The 24,037-nt window shown below is 39.9% G+C and overlaps 1 protein-coding gene across 5 annotated transcripts in view; it reads left to right on the top strand.

Annotated features, from left to right (window-relative positions):
* DDHD2 (DDHD domain containing 2) overlaps positions 1-24,037 on the top strand; it is a 66,451-nt gene that overhangs the window by 24,559 nt on the left and 17,855 nt on the right. For 4 of the 5 annotated variants that reach the window (XM_029226232.1, XM_029226231.1, XM_029226234.1 and 1 more), the window contains 8 exons: positions 33-287; positions 1,155-1,409; positions 2,138-2,333; positions 19,103-19,330; positions 20,152-20,342; positions 21,137-21,226; positions 21,787-21,907; positions 23,052-23,141. In XM_029226232.1, the coding sequence (XP_029082065.1) occupies positions 33-287; positions 1,155-1,409; positions 2,138-2,333; positions 19,103-19,330; positions 20,152-20,342; positions 21,137-21,226; positions 21,787-21,907; positions 23,052-23,141 (1,426 nt within the window). Of the gene's footprint in view, positions 1-32; positions 288-1,154; positions 1,410-2,137; positions 2,334-17,647; positions 17,857-19,102; positions 19,331-20,151; positions 20,343-21,136; positions 21,227-21,786; positions 21,908-23,051; positions 23,142-24,037 lie in introns of those variants that run through there. The other variant, XM_029226235.1, reaches the window with a different exon arrangement.

Raw genomic sequence — 24,037 nt, 5'->3', positions numbered from 1 at the left:
GTTTTTTTCCTCCCAACTTTGCTTTTTTATAGAGTTTGAATTCTTATACAAATGGAGCATATGGCCCACCATACCCCACTGGCCCTGGGACAAATACTGCCCCATACCCAGGGGCTTATTACACATCCGGGTATGCTCAGACCAATTACTCCACAGAGGTTCCAAGCACTTACCGTTCACCTGGCAACAGCCCAACCCCAGTCTCTCGTTGGATGTATCCCCAGCAGGACTGCCAGACTGAAGCAGCCCCTCTTAGGGGGCAGGTTCCAGGATATCCTGCTTCACAGGTGAGCATTCATCTGTTGTGTTTTTATTTTTTCATATTAATGAATGGTACCAGGTTTTTTTTTCTGTTCACTTCAAGAGGTTAGGTTTTTTGGGGTTTTTAAAAAATAAATATATTTATTTATGGCTGCGTTGGGTTTTTGTTGCTGTGTGTGGGCTTTTCTCTAGTTGCTGAGAGCGGGGGCTACTCTTCGTTGCGGTGCGTGGGCTTCTCATTGCGGTGGCTTCTCTTGTTGCGGAGCACGGGCTCTAGGCGCGTGGGCTTCAGTAGATGTGGCACACGGGCTCAGTAGTTGTGGCTCGCGGGCTCTAGAGCACAGGCTCAGCAGTTGTGGTGCAGGGGCTTAGTTGCTCCGCGGCATGCGGGATCTTCCTGGACCAGGGCTCGAACCCGTGTCCCCTGCATTGGCAGGCGGATTCTTAACCACTGTGCCACCAGGGAAGCCCAAAAGGTTAGGTTTATATTTTTTAATATTCTATGAATGATCCCATGTTTATTTCTCTGTTCACTTCAAGGAGAGTTCTAGTATGTCTTTATTTGTGCTTCCTTATAGCATATGGGTCCATTTATTTATAGTATCTGTGGGACAGACTTATGCTGTGCTTCAGCCACTGAAGTTTAGGCCCTATTTTTCTGAGTTTGATGGTCACCAAATCTGCCCCTGATATCTTTGGAACCAAGCTTTTTTAGGTTTGGAGAAAATATTTGCAACTCATTAGAAATACTACAGTTTAGTCCCATAGCAGCTAAAATATACCCTGTTAACCCAAGAGGAAGCATCTCTGAATCTGTTTACACTAGAATATTTTCATTACTTCTTTAAGTGTTTTTTAGCAATGACCAGTGTATTTCCTTCCTCTCAATCTAGAACCCTGGAATGAGCGTGCCCCATTATCCTTATGGGGATGGTAATCGTAGTGTTCCACAACCAGGACCAACTGTACGATCCCAGGGGGACTCCTGGGCTCCTCCGGGTGCTTATGGCATGGGAGCCCGTTACCCCTGGCCTTCAGCTGCCCCCTCAGCACCACCTGGGAGTCTCTACATGAGTGAGAGCGCTTCATCATGGCCGAGCAGTGGCTCTCCTCGGCCACCTCCTTCCCCCCCAGCCCCACAGCCCAAGGTAGGAGGCTTCTAGACGTTGTCCTCTTAATGTCTGGGTAATTAAGAGAGCACAGCGTGGAACTTTTTCTGCATTGGTCTGTGTTAAATGGGGACTAACTTCAAAATGTTGGTGGCTACTACCTGTAGCTTTACCTAGCCCAGTTTACTTTTTATTTAAAATAGACTTTATTTTTTAGAGCAGTTTTAGGTTCATTCCTTGTTTTAAACGACAGGAGAATGCTCATTTACTAAATTCGTTGTAATACCATTGGTATGTTAGACAAAATCAAAGATTAGATTTTATTACCTCAGTCTCCTGACAGAAGACAAAACCAATGTGAAATTGCATGGTTTTATGAAACCACACACTTGAACATCATTTGCTTGTGGCCAGGTTCCTTTTTAAGATTTGTCTTCAGGTTTTATCTCTTTAGGGGAAAAAACTATCTAATTCCTATTTATTAAGTCACTGGACAGATTGTGAGGTGGTAAGGATAGATTATGAGGTGTTCACGATGATGACCTGTCTCAGGGTAGATTCCAGCCTTTATACTCAGGAGTTCTCTGCCTTTTATCTTTTTAGGGCTGTATTCTTCTCAAATGATTAAGGAGGGCCGTCCACTTGTATGGGTGGGGAGTCTTTTCATGTACCTTCCTGGTCAGGTGAAAGATGTGGGCTAACAAATCTGATGTTGATGGATCCCCATTAAAACAGCTTTTTTCCCCTCTTTGCTCTCCTACTCCAAGGATTCCTCATACCCCTATAGCCAATCAGATCAAGGCATGAACCGGCACAACTTTCCTTGCAGTGTCCATGTCCATCAGTACGAGTCCTCGGGAGCAGTGAACAATGATAATTCAGAGCTCTTGGATTCCCAAGTCCAATATACTGCTGAGCCTCAGCTGTATGGTAATGCCACCAGCGAGCATCCCAGCAATCAAGGTCAGAGTCATAATCTTCCTGAAGAGTGTTTATCTTCAGATGAAGGGGCTCCCCCAAGTATTAAAAAAATCATACATGTGCTGGAGAAGGTCCAGTATCTTGAGCAAGAAGTAGAAGAGTTCGTAGGAAAAAAGACAGACAAAGCATACTGGCTTTTGGAAGAAATGCTAACCAAGGAACTTTTGGAACTGGATTCAGTTGAAACTGGGGGCCAGGACTCTGTCCGGCAGGCCAGGAAAGAGGCTGTTTGTAAAATCCAGGCCATACTGGAAAAATTGGAAAAAAAAGGATTATGAAGGGATTTAGAACAAAGGGGAAGCCTGTTACTAACTTGACCAAAGAACTCTTGATTTTGGTTAATTACCCTCTTTTTGAAATGCCTGTTGAGGAGAAGAAGCAATACATTCCAACTTTCCTTTGATATAAAACTTGAAAAACTGGTAAAGGACTTGGAAGAACGGTTGGGTTATGAGTTGTTTTCAGTTTTCAGACCAATGAATGTAATAGGAAGCTATGGAGTTATCAGTATTGCCAAGTAGACTCACCCCTTAAGAAATTTATGGGTATCTGCAAGCTGCTTCTTATCAGCAGGAGGGAAATCCACCTTATGTAACAGGCTTATCAGAAACCTACCGGATAAGACTGGATGTTGTCTGAGACAAACAGGCTCTGTTTTTTTAAACATCTGGATTACTTGTCACATTTTTGTACATTGTGACTGCTTTCACCGTACACTTTGTGTGTAAATTATAGCTTGGACTTTAGCCTTCTTGGACCTCTGTTTTGTTTTGTTACTTGTAGTTCACAAATATAGTGTTATTCTCTACTTCTTGGTACATTTTGTAGTAATATGTTTAATATAATTACTCAAGAGACTATACTGACAGCCAGATAGTGTGGCAGTTCTGGATGAATTTATATCTTTTCACCACTTGAATATATTGCACTGTGTAGTGAGTTCCTGAGGTAGATTGTCTCCTTTTTTGTATAGATCATTAGGTTAGAGTTTTACCACTTCTATTTTTCATGTTACTATTGGAAGGTTAATTTGGAAATGGCATGGGTATAGGAATGAAAATGGGGCTATTTCCTTTTTTGCTGTCTTAATCGTATTTGGATGAAGATCCACTTTAAAATTTCCTTTCTTCCCCCTTAATTATCTTTTTACTACAGCTGCTTGCATATGGAGCAGTGTGATGAACACAGATTAAAAATTAAATGCCACAGCACGTAGAAATAATAACTGCAAAAGTAATAAATACAACCATTTGGGAATGCTGTTCTCCATCTAAAATATTAGCTTCACCATCAGGATCCCTATGAGGAGATTCCAGCTCAGTGTATCTGCTCAGTTTACAGTAAGAAACAATGAGGGTAAAAGAGGATTCATGCTCAGGGAATGAATCAGCCATAGCTAGAGTGGGAAATTGTGTTCTTCTTTTAAAGGTAGATTTGATGTTTATCTTTGTTTCCCTAGAATAAATTGCATAGACAGTATTGCCTATTTTATAAAAAAGATGTTTACCATCACTAATAACAGTCATTTTAGAGCCAGATTTAAGGAAGGGATATTGAAAGGGTCTTAGCTGGATTTGCTTGGGTAGCTCTATCCTATCATGTAGAAGAGACTTAGGTAGATAACTTACTTTTTTCATCTGAAGTGAGTTCCAGTATGCAGTATCTGTTATTGGAAAAACTGCTGTTTCTTAATAAGATATCCAAGTGATTTTTTTTCTTGACTGCCAGGCCTATTAACAAGAAAATAAATCCACCAGCCATCTCCTCTCCTTATTAAAAAAAACCCAATACAAACATATTATATGACGAGAAAAAGTAAAGTAAAAATACTGGCCGGGCCTTAGGTTGGTATGAGTGATTTTATGAGATAATATAGTGACAATTTTATTCTAGGATTTTTATTTTTGGCCTAATATAGGAATGTTACAAAAGGCTTTTCTATGAAAATTTAAAAGTTGTACTTGAAACTAAATATTTAGAAGGGGGAGAACCTTAAAGCTAAGTTAACATAAACCAGTGAGACAATGACTAATACAGGAGAGAACACTATTTTTTAACTGAGTGCCCAAGATACCAATTTCCCTGAGGTCTTGATTTTTTTTATCTATAAATCACACATTATACACACACACACATATATGTGTGTGTGTATGTTTTTTAACAGTTTTTTTTTTGTTTTGAGATAATTTTAGACCTCCTGAAGAGTTGCAAAAACAGCGGTTTCTCTATACTCTTCGCTCACCTTCCCTTTATATTAACATCTTACATAGCTGTAGAACATTTGTCAAGTTAAGAAATTAGCCTTGATATAATGCTATTAACTAAAGTAGAGAGTTTTGAAAGTAGGGATTTTCTAGTCTTTTCACTAATGTCCTTTCACTGTTTCAGGATCCAATCCAGGATCCTGCCTCGCATTTAGTTGTCATGTCATCATAGCGTCCTCCGATCTGTGACAGTGTATCTTGACACCTGATGCGGTAATGTATTTCTGGTGTTATTAACCTTAGCCACTACCTGAGGTGGCGTCTGCTAGGATTCTCTGCTGTAAACTTACTATGTTTTCCTTTGTAATGACTAAATGTTTGCTAGAGATAATGTGAGCTATGCAAATGTCCTGTTTCTGCTTAAACTTTTGCCCACTCATTTTTGTATCCACTGGCAGATCTTGCTTGTTACTACTGTGGTGTTCGAATGTGACTTTGTTTCTCTTATTCCTTCTACATGTATTTGGATTCTTTCTGTAAGGGAGGGCTATTGCTTCTGGATTTATAATTTTAATTATAATAAGATATTCAGGGTAAGTACAGACTTAGAACTTAAAGGCGTAAACCATGCTAAAATGATTCCAAATGCCAATGTCAGGGAAAGGAAAACTAAATTGCAACCTGTGCCAGAAAATACAGTGAATATAAGAAGGAAGATAGTATTCATTTTTTGTGGATCTGATTCAGTTCTTGACTTAGTATTGACTCTTGACTGAATTCAATTTTTTTTTGGTATTTCACATCTGGACTTTTAAAAAGTGTCTAAGTTTAATATTACTTTGGGGATAATTTCTGTCAAAATCTTGAATAAAGTTATCCAGATCTGGCATGTTAAACACAGCTATGTTCTCTATAATAAGCCACTATTGTTCCAAATATAAACGCCAATGTAAATATTTAGATGAATTTAACTCCCAATGAAGTATTAGCAAGATGGGCTGGTCTCTACATTGTTGGTGGGGAATTCTTTTAAGTGCTTTGAAAAATGGGGTTTTGAAAACAGCTTTGTAGTTGGTTAATGTAATACCATTAGAGGTGGGAAGATTTTTTTTTTAAGTTGAAGAATATGGATTAAATTGGCGTTAAAAAAAGTTTTTGGGGGGATGGATACTTGAGGACTGGAGTTTTTCATCTTTTTTTCTTTTTAAAAAAGTTATGAGTTTGAAGACTCAAATAATTCTATGGAAGTTAGCAGTTTAAAGAGTCAATTCTGGGACTTCCTGGCGGTCCAGTGGTTAAGACTTCACCTTCCAATGCAGGGGGTGTGGGTTTGACCCCGGGTCTGGGAGCTAAGATCCCACGTGCCTCGCGGCCAAAAAACCAAAACATAAAACGGAAGCAATATTGTAACAGATTCAGTAAAGACTTTATAAAAATGGTCCACATCAAAAAAAAAAAATCTTAAAAAAAAGTCAATTCTATGAAAAGGATCACTCTTCGGTTCCACTGCCATTTTTCCTTCTACAAAAGTAACTACTTTCAATTGAGTTTTTTAAAAAAATTATCTCCATATTTTTTTAATAACACAGTTGTATTGCTCCCTTTTGATTTATCAATTTTAGGTCATTTCTACTGATTTTCTGTTGTAGAGGATGAAGGTTAGGTCTCTCTGCCTCTACCATACACACATCCCAGCTCTGATCCCTCCAGTTTCTCAATCCACTTACATGGTAATTCTGTTGTACGTTATTATACTACGTAAATGCTGCCCAGAGCTCAGTCATGCAGTAAACTGCTTACTTTTCTTTTCCTGAACAACTCCTTGTTTTCTCTGGAATGAATCATTTGTCATACTTATTTTGTTTGCCTATGTGCTTATGACTGATTTGACCTCAAACCCTCCATCATTTGTCTAAATCTTCTCTTAAGATGCTCAGACATATTTTATCAATTTTAGGCTCGTGAAGACACGTTCCTGGAGCCCTCTGACTGCAGCACTTGTACGTTCCTGGTGCATACTTTCATTCTGGTGTCTTCTGTTCATCCTGGGGATTCTCTCCACCCCTTCTGTTGGATTCCTTTTTTCCATAGCCTGTGTCTTTCTCTTTCTGTTTATTCCCTCATTTTGGTAGAGCATGTTCCCCAGTAGCTTCCTGGAAAAGGGTGCATAGGAAGTAATTTTTTTCCATCTGGCATATTTAAAAATGTGTTTTCATGATCCTTTGTTTAAAACTTAGTGTTTCTTCCTGGAAGCTTGTAGGATATTTTTGTCCCCTCTACAGTACAGTGTTGGTGTGGGTCTGTTTTTGTCCACTTTGCTGGGCACATTTCGTTCTGGAAACTCCTGCCCTTAAGCCCTATAACATTTTCTTGAGTTTTGTTTGTTTGTTTCTTTTCCTCCTCTGCTACCCTAATCTCTGTTACATCTTTCTAGAATTCCTGCTGTTTCTGTTATAGATCTCTTAGACTGGTTCTTTGATTTACTTATCTTTTCACTTTCATTTTTTGCCTTTTTGCTGTACTTTGTGGGGGATTTACTCACCTTTATCTTCCAACTGCACTGAATTTTGTTTCATCTATCATATTTTTAGTTTCTAGGAATTTTTTTGTGCTCTGTGTTCTCTATGGGATTTTGCTCTTGTTTGTGGGTGTAGCATCTTATATCTCTGAGGATATTAATGATAATTTCTTGATTTTTTTTCTTCTCAAATAAATTTCCTACAAAGTTGCGTTTTCCTTTCTTTTTCAATCTCCATCTTTTTCATGTTAGAGATATTTTTCAGATGTCTATTACTTCTTGATTGTGTTTTTTACAGCATTGTTATACTGGAGACCCCAAATTGCTTCTAGAAAATGCTTCCTGACTATTCTGTTTAATTATTATTTTTTCATAATCTTTCTTGGAGGGAGTAGCTATTTTGAGTTGAAGTTGAGAAGGGAGGATTATCTGGATAATTTTTACTCCTCTGTGAAGATAGGAGGGTTTTATATTCTATGTGGCTTTTCTCATCAGGAGTGGTGGGCAGTAGCACATTTGTTGTAATAAAGTGTTAGGCAGAGGAGATGCCAGCTGCTGAGAAGGGAGGATTTAGGGGTTTCTGAGATCAGGGCACATTTTCTGTAGCCAACTTTTTTTATTTATTTATTTTTTTTGCGGTATGTGGGCCTCTCACTGTTGTGGCCTCTCCCTTTGCGGAGCACAGGCTCTGAACGCGCAGGCTCAACGGCCATGGCTCAAGGGCCCAGCTGCTCCGCGGCATGTGGGATCTTCCCAGACTGGGGCACGAACCCGTGTCCCTTGCATCAGCAGGCGGACTCTCAACCACTGTGCCACCAGGGAAGCCCTGTAGCCAACTTTTAAATGTTCTTTTATTTTGCAATATATACCTTATCCTGGTAAGCTAATGCCAAGGGTAGTATTGCCAGATAAAATATAGGACCCTCAGTTACATTTGAATTTCAGATAAACAACAAGTCACCTTTTAGTATCAGTGTGTTCCACATATGGCATGGGACATAATTAATTGATTGTTTTTCTGAAATCCAAGATAACTAGGAGTACAGTCATCCCTCAGTATCCGTGGGATTGGTTCCAGGACCCCGCCGTGGATACCAAAATCCATGGATGCTCAAGTCCCTTATATAAAATGTTGTAGTATTGCATAAAACCCATGCATATCCTCCCATATACTTTAAGTCATCTCTAGACTAGTTATAATACCTAATACAATGTAAATGCTGTGTAAATAGGTGTAAATACAATGTAGATACTATGTAAATAGTTGCCGGATATGCAGCAAATTCAAGTTTTTGGAACTTTCCTGAATTTTTTTTCTTTCCAAATACTGTCAGTCCATAGTTGGTTGAGTCCGTGAATGTGGAACCCATCGATAGGAGTACCAACTGTATCGCGTTATTTATTTATTTATTTTTTTGGCCATGCCACATGGCTGGTGGGATTTTAGTTCCCTGACAAGGGATTGAACCCAGCCCTCAGCAGTGAGAGTGCGGAATCCTAACCACTGGATTGCCAGGGAATTCCCTATATTGTATTTTTTTCATTAAAGTTTTTATTTTGAGATAATTGTAAATTCACATGCAGTTTTATGAAATAATTCAGAGCTTTCCTGTACCCTTTACCCAGTTTCCCTCAATGGTAACATCTTGTAAAACTTTACTGTGATGTCACCGCCAGGATATTGACATTGATATGGTCAAGATACAGAACAGTCCCATCACCATGACTCTTCCTCCTGTTGACCTTTCACAGCCGCACCTGCTTCTCCTTTCCCACCATGCTAAACCCCTGGCAACCACTAATCTGTTCTCCATTTCTAAATTTTGTCCTTTTGAGAATGCTGTATAAATAGTATTGTATAGTATGTAACCATTAGAGATTGTTTTTTTTTTTTTCCATTCAGCATAACTCTCTTGACATTCATCCAAGTTGTTCCCTGTATCTGTAGTTCTTTTTTATTGCTAAGTAGTAGTCTATGATATGGATGTACCACAGTTTGTTCAACCATTCACCTCTTGAAGGATGTATGGGTTGTTTCCAGTTTGGGCTATTATGAATAAAGCTGCTATGTACATTCATGTACAGGTTTTTGTGTGGACATAGTTTTCATTTCTTTGGGATAAATGCCCAGGAGTGTAGTTCTGGGTCATATGAAAGTTGCATGTTTAATTTTTTGGAAACTACCAAACTATTCTAGAGTGGCTGTACCATTTTACATTCCCACCAGCAATGTATGAGTCTCTCTGCATTCTTGCCAGTATTTGGTGGTGTCACTATTTTTTATTTTAACCATTCTGATGGGTAGGTAGGTAGTGATATCTCATTGTGCTTTAATTTGCATTTCGTTAATGGTTAATGATGTTGAACATCTTTTCATGTGCTTATTTGCCATCTGTGTATTCTCTTCTGTAAAATGTCTCTGTGTGTCTTTTGCCCACTTGCTAACTGGGTTTATTTTAATAGACTTCTTATTGTAGAGTACTTTAGATGTACAGAAAAATTGTGATGATACTACAGAGTTCCCATATACCCCACACCCTGTTATGAACACCTTAAATCAGTGTTGTACGTTTGTCACAATTAATGGATCAGTACTGATACATTCTTGTTGACTAAAGTCCATACTTTATCCAGATTTCCTTTGGTTTTACCTAACACCGTTTTCCTCTTCCAGGATGCCATTCGGGATACCGTATTACATTTAGTCATCATATCTCCTTAGGAACCTCTTGGCTGTGCCAGTTTCTCAGACTTTCCTTGTTTGTTTTTTGGTTTTTTTGGCCACGCTCCATGGCTTGTGGGATCTCAGTTCCCCGACCAGGGATTGGATCCGGGCCATGGCAGTGAAAGCCTGGAATCCTAACCACTAGGCCACCAGGGAACGCCCATGACTTTCCTTGTTTCTGATGACTTTGCTAGTCTTGAGGAGTACAGCTCAGATATTTTGTAGAATGCCCCTCAACTGGGATTTGTCTGGTGCTTTTCTCATAATTACACTTGGGCTTGGATTTGGGGGAGGAAGACCACAGAGGTAAGTGCCCTTTCTCACCATATATCAAATGTATTTACTATCTACATAGCTCATACTGTTGATGTTAACCTTCATCACCTGGCTGAGGTAGAGTCTGTCAGGTTTCTCCACTACACAGTTACTGTTTCTTTTTTCCCCCTTTTCTTACTGTATTCTTCGGAAGTCCCCATTTGCAGCTCCACACTTAGGGGATGGGGAGTTATCCTCCATGTCATTGAGGGTGTTTATCTACGTTAATTCATTAGAATTTACCTGCAAGGTAGATTTGGTCATTCTCTCCCATTTATTTATTTGTTTGTTAAATCAGTCATTTATATCCGTGTGGACCCATAGATATTTATTTATTTATTTTCATATTTATTTATTTTATACTTTGTGTTGTGATCTAATGCTACCTTATTTATTTTGTTGCTCAGAATGTCTTGCTTTGGCCATTGGGAGCTCTTTCAGTTGTGTCCTTCTGACATACCCCCATGATTGTGGGGGGCTTTTTTTTTTTGGAGCCCTCCTCACTTTCTGGCACTACATGATTCTTCAGGCTCATCCTGCATATTTTCCTGTTCCAGTGCTAGAAACATTTGCTCCTCCAAGAAGCCCTGGTCCCTCTTATTGAAGAATGATATTGAAAATAAATTTGGGTTCCATTGTTTGTCTTTTCACTGCTGAGTTTTAAGAATTCTTTGTGTTTTCTAGATACTGGTCTTTTGTCAGATTGGTGCTTTGCAAGTATTTTATCCCAGTCTGTCGCTTGTCTTTTCATCCTCTTAACAGAGTTTTTCACAGAGCAAAAGTTTTTAATTTTGATGCAATCCTATTTATCAGTTTTTCCTTCTGAGAACTTTTGGTGTCAAGTCTCTAAGAACTCATTGCCTACCCCCAGTTCCTGAAGATTTTCTCTTATTGTTTCCTAAAAGTGTTGTATTTAACTTTTGCATTTGCTACATTTACATATGCTCAATTCGACAACCCTAGCCAAGAGGAAACCTTGGCTTGATGGAAACCTCCAGGGGCCCAAGGAGTCACCTTGCTGCACAGCTTCAACTGAAGTTATCAGCTCAAAACAGTCTTCATTGAAGTGAGACAGAGGCAAATCACTTTCCTCAAAGTGGGGAAAAAAAACCCTAAGATTCAGCTTGAGGGCAGGAACTATTCAGTTGTGGCTATAAAGTAATAAAATGCATTTTTATGAATGGTTTATGGACTTATAAAAATCACCAACTTTGGGCTGGAAGAGAACGTCACACTGATGTCTCTATGGTTCCTCTAGTTCTAACATTCTTTTATAAACAAAGTCAGTAAGCGGTACTTGCCGCACAGCAGCAGCCTGTATATTCTTGTTTAAAATGTAGATTCATGACCCCTCTGATTAACTATCTTGGGTTTGGACCTGAAATTTAAAGAATCTACTTAGCATACCCTTCTATTCATTAGAGTTTGAGAATCACTGTCACAGCCTGGCCTTGTTATTTTATTGTCAGATCATCAGAAACAACTGCGGAGTTTTCTCAGCTTTTGATGCCGACGTGTCCACCAGGGGTTGAGAACTTCTGTCTCCAAAAACTATGTATCCTTGTAGCACCTAATGCCTTGATAGGCACTCAACGCAATACCTTTTGATGCCTAACAATTATTCCGACTTTAGATGTGAAATCCAGTTGTTTCATGACCCTTAGACTGTTGCTTTTGCTCTTTAGGCAGCTTACTGGCCATTAGCATTATCTTTTGCACTGGAGCATGGAGTCAGCAAACTACCACCAGGGACCAAATTTAACCCACTGCCTGTTTTTGTAAATAAAGTTTTATTGGGACACAGCCACACCCAGTGGTTTACATACTGTCTCTGGCTGCTTTTGTGCTACAGCAAAACTGATTAGATGCCACAGAAACCTTACAGCCCACACAGCCTAAAATATCTATCTGGCCCTTTACAGAAGAAAGTTTGTTGTCTCCTGTGCTGGAGCATTGAAAGGGAAAAAATAGACTTTGTTTCAGATTTTACCTTTTAAGCCTTTTTCTGGTAAAAGATTTGATTGCAACAGCAATAGCCAGTGAAATTAACTGGTGGTTTCTTTCTTTTTAAAAAAAAATTAATTAATTTATTTTTGGCTGTGTTCATTGCTGTGCACGGGCTTTCTCTAGTTGCGGCGAGCGAGGGCTACTCTTCATCGCGGTGTGTGGGCTTCTCATTGCGGTGGCTTCTCTTGTTGCGGAGCACGGGCTGTAGGCACGCGGGCTTCAGTAGTTGTGGCTCACAGGCTCTAGAGTACAGGCTCAGTAGTTGTGGCGCACGGGCTTAGTTGCTCCGTGGCATGTGGGATCTTCCCGGACCAGGGCTTGAACCCGTGTCCCCTGCATTGGCAGGCGGATTCTTAACCACTGTGCCACCAGGGAAGCCCAACTGGTGGTTTTTTGAGAGATATCATCAGATATTCTCTCTTTCTGAAACTACCTACCTGCTGGGCCTTCTTGGAAACCTAGAATTTATACTTCTTAAGGCAGTGTTTCTCAGAGTGTGGATCTCATGCTGTCTGCATCCAAATCACCAGGAGGGCTTGTTTAGAATGCAGATTCCTGAATCCCACCGAAGACCTACTGAATGGGAATTTCTGGAGGTATGCCTGGACATGAGATTACTCCCTCTCTTGTAACTATTGGTGTATCTGGCCTCTGTTGTAGCAGTCAACGCGATACATTTCTTTTTTTTTTTGAGGTTTGAACCCAGAGTATTTATTGTCATGGGAATATGAAGAAATGTTCATATTCCTGTGCTTTTCTTTTTCTTTTTCTTTTTTTTTTTTACATATATCTCTTCTTTTTTGGATTTCCTTCCCTTTTAGGTCACCACAGAGCACCAAGTAGAGTTCTCTGGGCTGTACTGTAGGTTTTCATTAGTTGTCTGTTTTATACATAGTAGTGTATATGTGTCAATCCCAGTCTCCCAGTTCATCCCACCCCACCTCCCGTTCCCCCTTGGTGTCCATACATTTGCTCTCTACATCTGTGTTCAACAAGATATATTTATTTGTTTACCTGCCTATGTTTCCTATTGAGACTGTGAACTCCTTCAGGGTAGGTATTGTGTTATTCATTGCTTTTGTATTCCAAGCCCCAGATTAGGCACATTTAATTGTTGTCGTTCTCAAAGGGTGGTCCATGGAGGCTGGGAGTCTCAGAGACCCCTTTAGGGGTCACAAGATCAAAACAGTTTTCTTAATTGTACCAGGACATGATTTGCCTTTTTTGCTATGCTGTTGACATTTGCACTGTTGATGGAAAAGCAATGGTGGGTAAAATTGCTGGCGCCTTACCAGGAATTAAGGCAGTGGAAACCAATTGTTCTACCAGTTACCGTATTGTCCACTGCCATGAATTTGTAATAAAAACAGTGCCAGTTTCACTTAAAAATATACTTCATGAAGAGTAAAAATTATTAATTTTATTAACTCGTAACCCTTGAGTTCACACATTTTTCACATTCTGTGTGACAAAATGATTAGTACGCAGGAAACAATTCTGCGGGCTGAAGTACACTGGGGAAAAGCGTTCCTGGACCCAATTCCAGTGTGTGTGTAGAGGCCTCCACACACCAACAAGCAATTCTTATAGGCCAGATGTTCCCATGACTTCCTCCTTGGCTTCAGTTAACTTGCTAGCACGGCTCACAGAACTCAGGAAAACCCATTTATTTACTAGATTACCAGTTTATTATAAAAGGATATAAAACCACAGCCAAGATGAATGATAGAGATACATAGGGCATGGCCTGGGGAGAGGGGGCAGACCTTCCATTCCCTCTCCAGGTGCACCACTCTCCCCAATCCTCACATGTTCCCCAACCTGGAAGCTCTCTGAACCTTGTCCTTTGGATTTTTAGTGAGGCTTCATTACAAAGGCATGACTCAGTCACTGGCCATTGGCAACGGATTCAACCTCCAGCCACTCTGCCCTCCCCAGAGGTTGGGCGTTGGGACTGAAAGGTCCCACCCTCTAATCACATGGTTGGCTCTCCTGGCAAGCAGCCACCCTCCTTCTGTGGGATCCAAAAGTCACTTTCTCTGAAGCGTTTTCAGGACCTGAGGACAAGAGACCAAATATTATCTCGCTGCTTTTATAGCTCAGGAAAGTCCAAGGGTTTTGGGAGCTGTGAGCTAGGAATTGTGAATTAATATATACATTCATCTGAATGACCAATATATTGCAGCTGGTCACTTGAGGAAAAAGCACGTGACATTATTTGACTTGGTAACTGAACTAGCTACTCTTTTTTTCATGGAACATCATTTTTAGTTGAAAGTACAAACGACAGACAAACTGTGGCTATGGAGATTTAGGTATTTGGCAGAACTTTTCTAGAAAAAGTGAGATTGTTACTTCAAGGAAAACAACTGACAGTATTTGTTGCCAATAATGAAATTAGACCTTTATAGGAAAAAGGATTTTGGAAGACTTTTATCTGCTATGAGCTTGACAGCTTCCCGATACTTAAAAGACTTCTAATTAGATTGGTGGTAATTAAAAAAATAGTGAAATACGTTAACATTTGAAAGGCTGCATAGCTCAGTGAACTGGAATTTTACAAATGACCAATGCATGATGTCATCAGTCATGCATGGGTAAAAGATCTATTCAAAGTGCAAGATAGACCAATGGTGGGGATTTTTTGTTTTTTTGCCGCACCTTGCGGCATGTGGAACTTCCCCGACCAGGGATCGAACCCACGTGCCCTGCAGCAGAAGCGCAGAGTCTTAACCACCAGACTGCCAGGGAAGCCCAAGACCAATGGGTTTTAAAGTATCAGAGTACAAAAATTCACTAATATGTTTTCAGATTCCACATTGCAACTAACTTTTAAGAACCTACCATTTGTTGAATTTTATTGTAGTAGTAAAAAGAATACTCCACAATTATCTGAAAAGGCCATTAAAAGATTCCTTCTTGGGCTTCCCTGGTGGCGCAGTGGTTGAGAGTCCGCCTGGCGATGCAGGGGACACGGGTTCGTGCCCTGGTCCGGGAAGATCCCACATGCCGCAGAGCGGCTGGGCCCGTGAGCCATGGCCGCTGAGCCTGCGCGTCCGGAGCCTGTGCTCCGCAATGGGAGAGGCCACAACAGTGAGAGGCCCGCGTACCACAAAAAAAAAAAAAAAAAAAGATTCCTTCTTTTTTCAACTACACAGTGGAGTGAGGCTGGATTTTCCTTATATACTTCAACCAAAACTAAAATTGTAACAGGTTGAATGCAGAGGCAGATACGAGAATCCAGTGGTTTTCTATCAAGCCAGACATTAAAGAAATTTACAAAAATGTAAAGCAATGTCATCCTTTTCTCTGGTTTTTAAACAATTATTTTGGAAACTAGTTATTTTTCTGTAAAAATATTTACATAAAATGGATTTTCTTATTTTTAAATGAATTAAATGTTTAAATTTCTCGGTTTTAACATCTAGTACAGTAAATAGTGGTAGATACAATCTACATAAACACTCTTTATAGAGTTCTCAATAATTAAAAGTATAAAGGGTCCTGAGACAAAAAAAGAAAATTGAGAACAGCTGGTATAGAGGCTGCAACAGGGATTTGGAGAAAGAAGGCCTAAATTCAAGTTCCGGTTCTATCACTTAACTGCGATTTTAGGTAAGTTACTTAGGTGCAGGCTCTGAAGACAGACCTTGTGTTTATATTGGCTCCATCACTTGCTGGTAGTATGTGAGTCATTCTACCTCTGCAAATAGGGATAACCTACTTCACCAGGTTGCTGTGAGAATTAAATGGGATTATACTTGTCAAATGCTTACAGTTGTTACCTAGAACATAGAGTTAAAAGCTAGCTACTGGTATTAGTTATATTAGCTAGTCATCTGACAGGATCCTAGAGGCTGGGGCACAGTCCTGGCTTTCTTCATCCTCTCTGTGTTACCGAACCCAGGTCCAGCTGCTTGCCTCTGGAAAGCCAATTCTCGAGAGATGAGTGTTGGTAGGAAAGGAAAGCTTGCTTTATTTTGGAGGCTGGCAACTGGGGGAGAGGGTGGACTCCTGTCCAAGAACCAACTCCCGACTGCTCTCGGGACAGGGGCTTTTAAAGGGGAGTTTCAGGGTTGCACAGGCAGGAGCAGAACAGCACAGTCAGTTCGGACAGTCATCGTGAAACCAGTAATGTGGTGGTCTGATCAGCATCATCTTGGTTGTTTTAAGAACAGTTAATCTTTAGTTCCAGGGTTTCCATTTCTTTGAGGCCAGTTCTTGGAATTGTGGCAGCTTTTGTCATGGCTACAGTCTGGTCATCATGTAGTTAACTTCTTCCACCTGGTGGGGATTTCAGTATCTGTAAGACAGCTCACAGGATACGGCTCAGAATATTATCTATAGCCCTTGAGGAGGGACTGAAGGTCCTTGACTATGCTTAATGACTAAACTATTATTTGGTCTCCTTTGACTGTTTTCCTTTGTTTCTGCATTTTCTCACTTCTCTGATTAAACTTATTCTTTGGCTAAAGTTTTTCCACAGACAAAAGGCGGGCTGAGGACACGGGGTGAGGGGCAGGGACCGTAGGGTCCTGCTCCATTTCATCTGCAAAGAACAGAAGCTATTCAGGTGTTATAAATTTGAGGAGAAGGTATAAGTAAACTTGTGGATAATTGTGTGTGGCTCTTAAACTGTAAGAGAATTAATCTGTTATTAAAAAATCCCTTTTAGTTTCCTTTTTCTCAGCTTTTGAAGAAATAACAAGACTGAAAAACATTCCCTGAACCCTTGCCCTATAATCTAGTTAGAAAATAGGAAAGTATTTTATTGCATGCCCGAAGGAATTGAAGTCTTCCAGAAAACTAAATAGGAGAGCTGGCAGGGCTACTACTTGGGAAATTCTTTTAACCTCTTGACCTCTGTTATGTCATCTTGCTGGACAAAAATATCTCATCTCCAACCCTCTTGCGGCTTTTGAATCCTGCCAGGCTCAGCTCTACATCTTTTAAAGATATCTTTTTGGCAGCTTCTAAATCCCAATAAACGCAAAGGAGAGGGGCAAAGACCCAGAGACAATCTTTTGTTCCCTTGCAAATGCCAATGGTATCTGTTCTCAGCACCCAGAAGTGGAGGTCTGGGTAGGCGCAACTACCGCTAGCGCCCTGTCCTACTTCTCACTAAGGGCATGGCATCCCGGCGTCCCTGCACCATCCCGGCCCATGAGCAGGGTTACCCAGGGTACCACCGGGTCAGAGGTCTGTTTTCCCATCTATTAAGTGAGGAGGCTGGGTCATCTTGAAGAACCTTGCTTTCACTGCAATTTGAAACGTTCCACACCTATAACGTCTCATTCCTCATCCCTGCCTTCTAAATACCTGAGGCCTTGCACCCAGACCCCGCGCGCGGGTACCGAGCGGGGGGCGCGCCGCCGGCAACACCCGCGTGCCCAGCGCTCCGACCTCCAGCCCGCTCGGAGGAGCACATCTCGCGCGATTCCCTCCACCTCTCGCGACACTTCCCGCCAGCGCCCCTGCGGGCCTCCACGCCCCACCCGTTTCCTCCACGCAGCGGTCCCCGTCACCTCACCTTTGCTCTTGGCAGCCTGGCCCGCTGCTCGCTCGCTGGGAGCGCGGCGGAGCCCTGTTTTGGGCGCGAGCCCGTTAGGGCCGCAAGCTCCGCCCTGCTCTGCTCCGCTCCGCCCCTCCTGGGCTCGCGGGGAAGGCCTCCGCTGGGGATATGTCGTAGCCCACTCAGCGAAGGCAGGAGAGCTTGAAAGGCTGCGGGGCTGCAAGGTGAGTCTGCCGGAGCGCGTTGGGGGCGGCGGCCGGGCCCAGGGCTCCGACCGGCGTGCGGGTGGGAGGCACTGCGGGATGGAGATGCCAGGGGCAAAGGAGGACGCGATGCCCGAGGCAGGGAAGGGGGGCTGGGAGGACCAGCCCTGGCGGGGTGGGGGTGACCTCGGTTACAGGGACGCGGCCAGGGCCCCTTTTGCATCGACCGTGCCCGAAGGCACCGGGAAATTACCTTGTTTTCATCCACGCTCCGCTCCTCTCTGCGGGGCTGGACGCGGGACGGGGAGAGGCGTCCGCGAACCCTGAGGTCCCAGACCTGGGCTGCAGGAGGCCCGGGGTCGTGGGGAGAAGGGACACACAAAGTGGCGGAGGTAAATTCGTGCTGGGAAAAAAGATAAAGTGGCGGAAGCTGGAGAGCGTCCGCTTCGAGGGAGGCCGGGTGTTTGCGGTCCCGCTGCGCTCGGTGCTGAGATAGCGATGGTCTTGCCCGCGCCCCTCCAAGCAGCCTGGGCTTACTTTCGACGTCTACAGTGTTAGTCTCTGCGACTGTTAAAGGGGCGGAAACACACAGGTCACGGTCTTCCTTGAGGGAAGGAGGCTTTTGAGGTCACTTGTTACTTTTCTTCTGAGACCTGGATGGTGCGAGTGGGTGCGCGCGTGCGCACAGTGGCCCCAAGCGAGGGTTCGCGTTTTCAGAATTTGTACCATAGTCTCTACTTAAGCACCCTTCAAGCATTGATAAAAAGTGACTGGTTCTTAAGTGAATAGTTTTATTTTCAATAGTGTGATTCCAGTAGTCATGTAAATGTGTAATGACAAGGGCCTGGAGCCTAAAACCAGGCGTTATTAAGACGGAGTACGCGTTTTTGCCTTGGGACCAGACTTAAATTGGAAATTGGGGCAAAATTTTTTTTGCAGTCAAGATTTCGACCATGTGTTTCTTGTGATTCCAGTTTTGTTTAATTAAAACCATGCAGTTTTCTGAGAGGATTGGAAGATCAGTGCAAAGTGGTTGGTCTAACTATAAGGAGCGTTTTGTTTAAGGCCTCCTTACTCCAAAAAAAAAAAAAAAACCCCAAAAACAAAACCAAAAAAAGCTGTTAATTTATGTTATTTCTGTTTTAAATTATGTAGCCCCCTTAGTTTTTTTTCAGAAATGACTCCTTAAAAATGACCAGTTTTGTGTGTGAACAATTACACTGTTAATAGAAGGAAATTTTACTGATAGTTTTCTTTTGTCTTTTAGAGAAAGAAATGTCATCAGTGGAATCACACGAGGAACAATTGTCCCAGTCAGATCCATCCCCGTCACCAAACTCATGTAGTTCCTTTGAGCTAATAGACATGGATGTTGGCAGTTTGTACGAACCCGTTTCTCCTCATTGGTTTTATTGTAAGATAATAGATTCTAAGGAGACATGGATTCCTTTCAACTCTCAGGATTCACAGCAGCTGGAAGAGGCATACGGCTCTGGTAGGGTGAAAGCTATGACTTGTAATAGCCAAGGACTTACTGTCATTTCTCTAAAACTATAATATAAAAGTCCTTATAGTGAGTGCTATTAGAAGTAAATTTTAGATCTTTTTCTAGTTGTCTCATAGCATTTTTTTGCTTTACATTTTTTATACTTTCCAAATTTTACTTAATAATCTTTTCTTTTTAACATCTTTATTGGAGCATAATTGCTTTACAATGATGTGTTAGTTTCTGCTTTATAACATCCTATAGCATTTTTATATAGAAGTTCTGCATTACTATCCAGCCAATTTATAATACTCAAGAATTTGGTCTGTATCTTGAAAACAGTACCTATTGTAATTCCTGCATAGTTAACCAATAATGTTTCTTATGTTTCAGTTTCTGTTTATGAAGAGTGTGGTGCGGGCAGTGCCACATTGCAAAAGAATGAATTCTTTCATTTTTCTCTTGTTTTTTCTTCTTTTATGGAAACAAGAATGATGCCGGTTACTACTTTATCATCATGATGGTCATTAATTTATCTTTTGGTCCCTTAAACAAAAAATTCAGAAAAGCTTTCTTGTATACATTTTTTTTTTTTTAAGGGGCACTCCTATCTCTCCTTAGAAAAAGAACAAAACAGCATTGGGTATTACTTTTTTCATGCTTCATTAAAACCAAGAATGATTTTGATGGTTTATAAAGTAGTTTAGCCAAGAAGAAACAGATCATTCGTGTGTTTTATAACATTATTGAGAACATAACTCAGAGTTGTATTTTGGGAGCTTTATTTTGCTATACTATGTACTTCATTTCCCCTTTCCACTCCTTGATAGGAAAAGACTGTGATAGGAGAGTTGTGCCCACTGATGGGGGCAGATACGATGTTCATTTGGGGGAGAGGATGCGGTACGCCGTATACTGGGATGAGCTAGCATCGGAAGTGAGGCGCTGTACCTGGTTTTACAAGGGAGACAAAGATAATAAGTATGTTCCATACTCGGAGAGCTTCAGCCAAGTGTTAGAGGTATTCCTGTGACCCTTTTACTCATTTTCTTCATTGTGTTCTCTTATTTCATAATCTTTTCTTCCTCTTGTGACTTATTCTGTGAATTTACAGAGAGAGTTTCGTTCTATTTGCATCACAGTTCATAGCGTTTCTTTTTGCAAGTTAGTTTCAGGATAAAGTAGTTTTATTTTCAAATTTTGAAATACTATGGAAACTATTATGTATTTAAATTAAAATTTTTTTTCTCTAATGGTGATCTTTGTGAATATTTAAAATGTGACCACAGGATTGGTCTTTTTTGCCTTTTATTTTTCTTGCTCTGAAAATATTCTGAAATTTGCTTTAAATTGGAGTAGGATATTAATATTATTGAACGAAATATATCAAAATGTGAACAATGATTATTTCTAGTCTTGATGATGGAATTGGGACTGATTTTTTTCCTTTGTCCTGTACTATTATCATAATTTTAAAAGAATTTTAAAATAAATTTGACAAATCAAGAGAAAGAACTTTATATGTAATGTAATCCTCATTTTATGGATAATATACATGCGTTAACATTACTGAAAGAAATATATCAAAATGTGTACAGCGATTATCTCCAGTCTAGATGATAGAAGTAGAAGTGATTATTTTTTCTTTGTTCTATACTAGTACCTGTTCTCATTTTAAGAGAATTAAAATAAATTTGATAAATTAGAGTAAGATACTCTTATTGTAATTGTTTATCTAGCAGTATTCTTGTTAAAAAGTTCAGTTTTAATAGAAAAACCATTACAGAAATCTAATGAAATGTGTTTTCTTTTAAGGAAACTTACATGCTTGCTGTAACTCTGGATGAATGGAAGAAGAAACTGGAGTCTCCCAACAGAGAAGTTATTATATTGCACAATCCAAAGGTTAGCAAATTAATGTCCTTCTTTAACATTGGGATTAAAGGTTAATTGCATTAGTAAGAACTTAATTGGTTTCTTTTTCTGGGGATTCTACGTAAGATAAGCTTTGGACATTTTTATATTGCATTCACAGTTATGAAACTTGAAGCTGTGGCTCTTACCATCATTTCCTTGTTCAACTCTTACACAAAAATTTTCTTAGGGAAAATTATGTCACTGTAGATTTAGAAAATCACTGACACGTTATGTGGGCACATCTTCCATGTCTAGGGTATGGTTGAAAGATCTGTTAGCCTGATGAATTTTCATTTTCCTTTTTTTTTTTTTTTTTTAGCTTTACTGAGGTATAATTGACAAAATAGTAAGATATTTAAAGTGTACAACATTAGCCTAATGTATTTTCAGGATTCTCATTTCAAGCTGTAGGAGTTGCATATCAAAACTCCAGTTGAGATTTGACTATGTGTTATGTTTTAAAAGACCCGTTCCTACCCCTCAGAATGTATAAATAGAAGTGTCTTTAATGTAGAGTATGTTTATTGCTCTGATCTTTTTTATTTAAGCTTATGGTACATTACCAGCCAGTCGCGGGGTCTGATGAATGGGGTTCAACACCCACTGAGCAGGGCCGACCTCGAACAGTGAAGAGAGGGGTTGAGAACATCTCTGTTGACATTCATTGTGGTAATGTTAATCATTCATTTTTTTTCTTATCTTCTGATATACTTATTTGTTTATGACTTAAATCATGGTCTTTCTCTATGGCTTTAGATTATGTCAAGGCTTAAAAATGGTCTTTAATCAAATGGGCTTATTCTAATTAAGATTAGCATTACTTCATCTGCTAAGAATCTTAATAGGTACAAAATCTCTTTTAAAGTTGCTAAGTATATATGGTGGGGTGGATAAAATTTGACAGTACTAATCAGGAGGTCACTAAGTACAAATGAACTGATTTAGTCCTAATTCTAAGAAGTGTGATTCCACCTGCTTGATTATTAATTTATTCCTGGTAACTCCTGAAGGTTTTCAGGAGGTTTTCAACCAGGGAAAACTATTTTTCAGGGACCTTGATGGTTATCCATTGCTCTCTAGCTAGGGTCATTTATGGTTGGTTTTATAATATATTTAACTGGATTATAAAATTCCTTTCATCTTTCAGAGGAGATGGCTTGTCTCTTGGACAAAGCCGTAGACTTACTGTAATTTGAAAAGATGAGTTTAAAATTTCAGGCTTCAAGTACATATCAGACTTTATTGGTACAACTGATAAACATAGGATATTAGGTAAAAGTATCCTGTCAATATTAAATTACTTGAATTTGGTAACTGCCCTGTGGTTAAATAAGAGCATATTCTTAGGAAATACATAATAAAATATTAAAGGGTTAAAGAGATGTGATATGTGCCATCTGATAATGTATGCAACCTGCTCCCAAATGGTTCAGAAAAATAAATGTGTGTGAATACACATACACATAGAGAAATAAAGCAAATGTGGTAAATGTTAGTGTTGAATCTGTATAAAAAGTACATGAGAGTTTCTGTACTGTTCTTTCAAGTTTTCAATAAGATTGCAGTTATTTCAAAATAAAAAGTTTAAAAAACTTGAACAATTTTTTCACTGACTTATTACAAGATAAATAAGAAACAAAGTAACATCACTATGTTTTTACTAAGTAGTTAAATATGGGGCTATCTGTGTCTTTTAAAATATCTGCTCATATTTTAATTTGCCCATTTCTATTGTCTACGCATTGTGAATGTTTGATTTTAGAATACATGACTCGTTATATAGAGTAATTTTTCTTTGTAATTTCACGTGTAGGGGAACCTTTACAGATAGATCACTTGGTTTTTGTAGTCCACGGGATCGGACCAGCCTGTGATCTCCGCTTCCGAAGCATTGTACAGTGTGGTAGGTTCGCAAAGCATGTCATATTAGATCATGTAAGGGGACTGTTAGTGCTCCTGTGAGTTGAGATAAAGTGTTGTCTTTAGTCTGTTGTCTTAGCTGCATAATAAGATTTGGAGAGATAAAGACAGGTGGCAAGGTAGTCAAGCTTCCCAGCTTAGACCTAAAGTGCTAGTAAATTCCTTAGGCTAATAGGTTTATATTCTTAACTAATAATTCTTGAGTGAATAAGCCCTCAAGTCTTATACAATTGTTTTGTGATGTGATGGTCCTGTTTATAACCATTCTAAATTTAAAGGGAACCGTAAATATATGACCATGAAGATAATACAGTTTAAATGAATAAGAGAAGCTTCAACCATTTTTGTAATTCATACTGTGATAAACCTTATGATATTCTAATTGGAATATTTGGGTCATTAGTATAACTTGGCTTTGAAAGGTAGTATTCATAGTCTAACTGCCCTAATTTGGGAGTCTGATCCTAATGGCTAATGCTTCTAAGCATAAACCTCCTAGAAGGTTAAGATCGACGCAATATGAATTCCAAACAGCAGTGTATTTTTTAAAAATTTAAAATATTGGGTAAAGGTTGTTTATAAGAACCAGAAAGTTAGGATAGGAACCTGACTGCAAGGCCAATTGACATAGTCAAGTGGTTTTTTAAAAAAATGGAAACAGTTCCCTTGACACGGCAGAAGTTTTGAAGTTACTGTGTGATTTTTTTTATATAAAAATGTTTTGTATAGTAACAGCAGTTCTATATTAAAGGAATGTCTTTTCCTACATGCACTGTTAATTTTTTCTTGAATACTCACTCTACTTTTGACTCGAGTCAATAGGTGCTATAAGCAGATATAGATGGATGTAGTATAATTAATTATAAGATCTGTTGCATT

Source organism: Monodon monoceros, unplaced genomic scaffold (assembly GCF_005190385.1).
Source record: "Monodon monoceros isolate NGI ecotype Baffin Bay Population unplaced genomic scaffold, NGI_Narwhal_1 Super_Scaffold_17, whole genome shotgun sequence".
Taxonomy (NCBI): Eukaryota; Metazoa; Chordata; class Mammalia; order Artiodactyla; family Monodontidae; genus Monodon; species Monodon monoceros.
The sequence above is the reverse complement of the archived record's forward strand: the minus strand, read 5'-3'. Positions and strand labels throughout refer to the sequence as shown.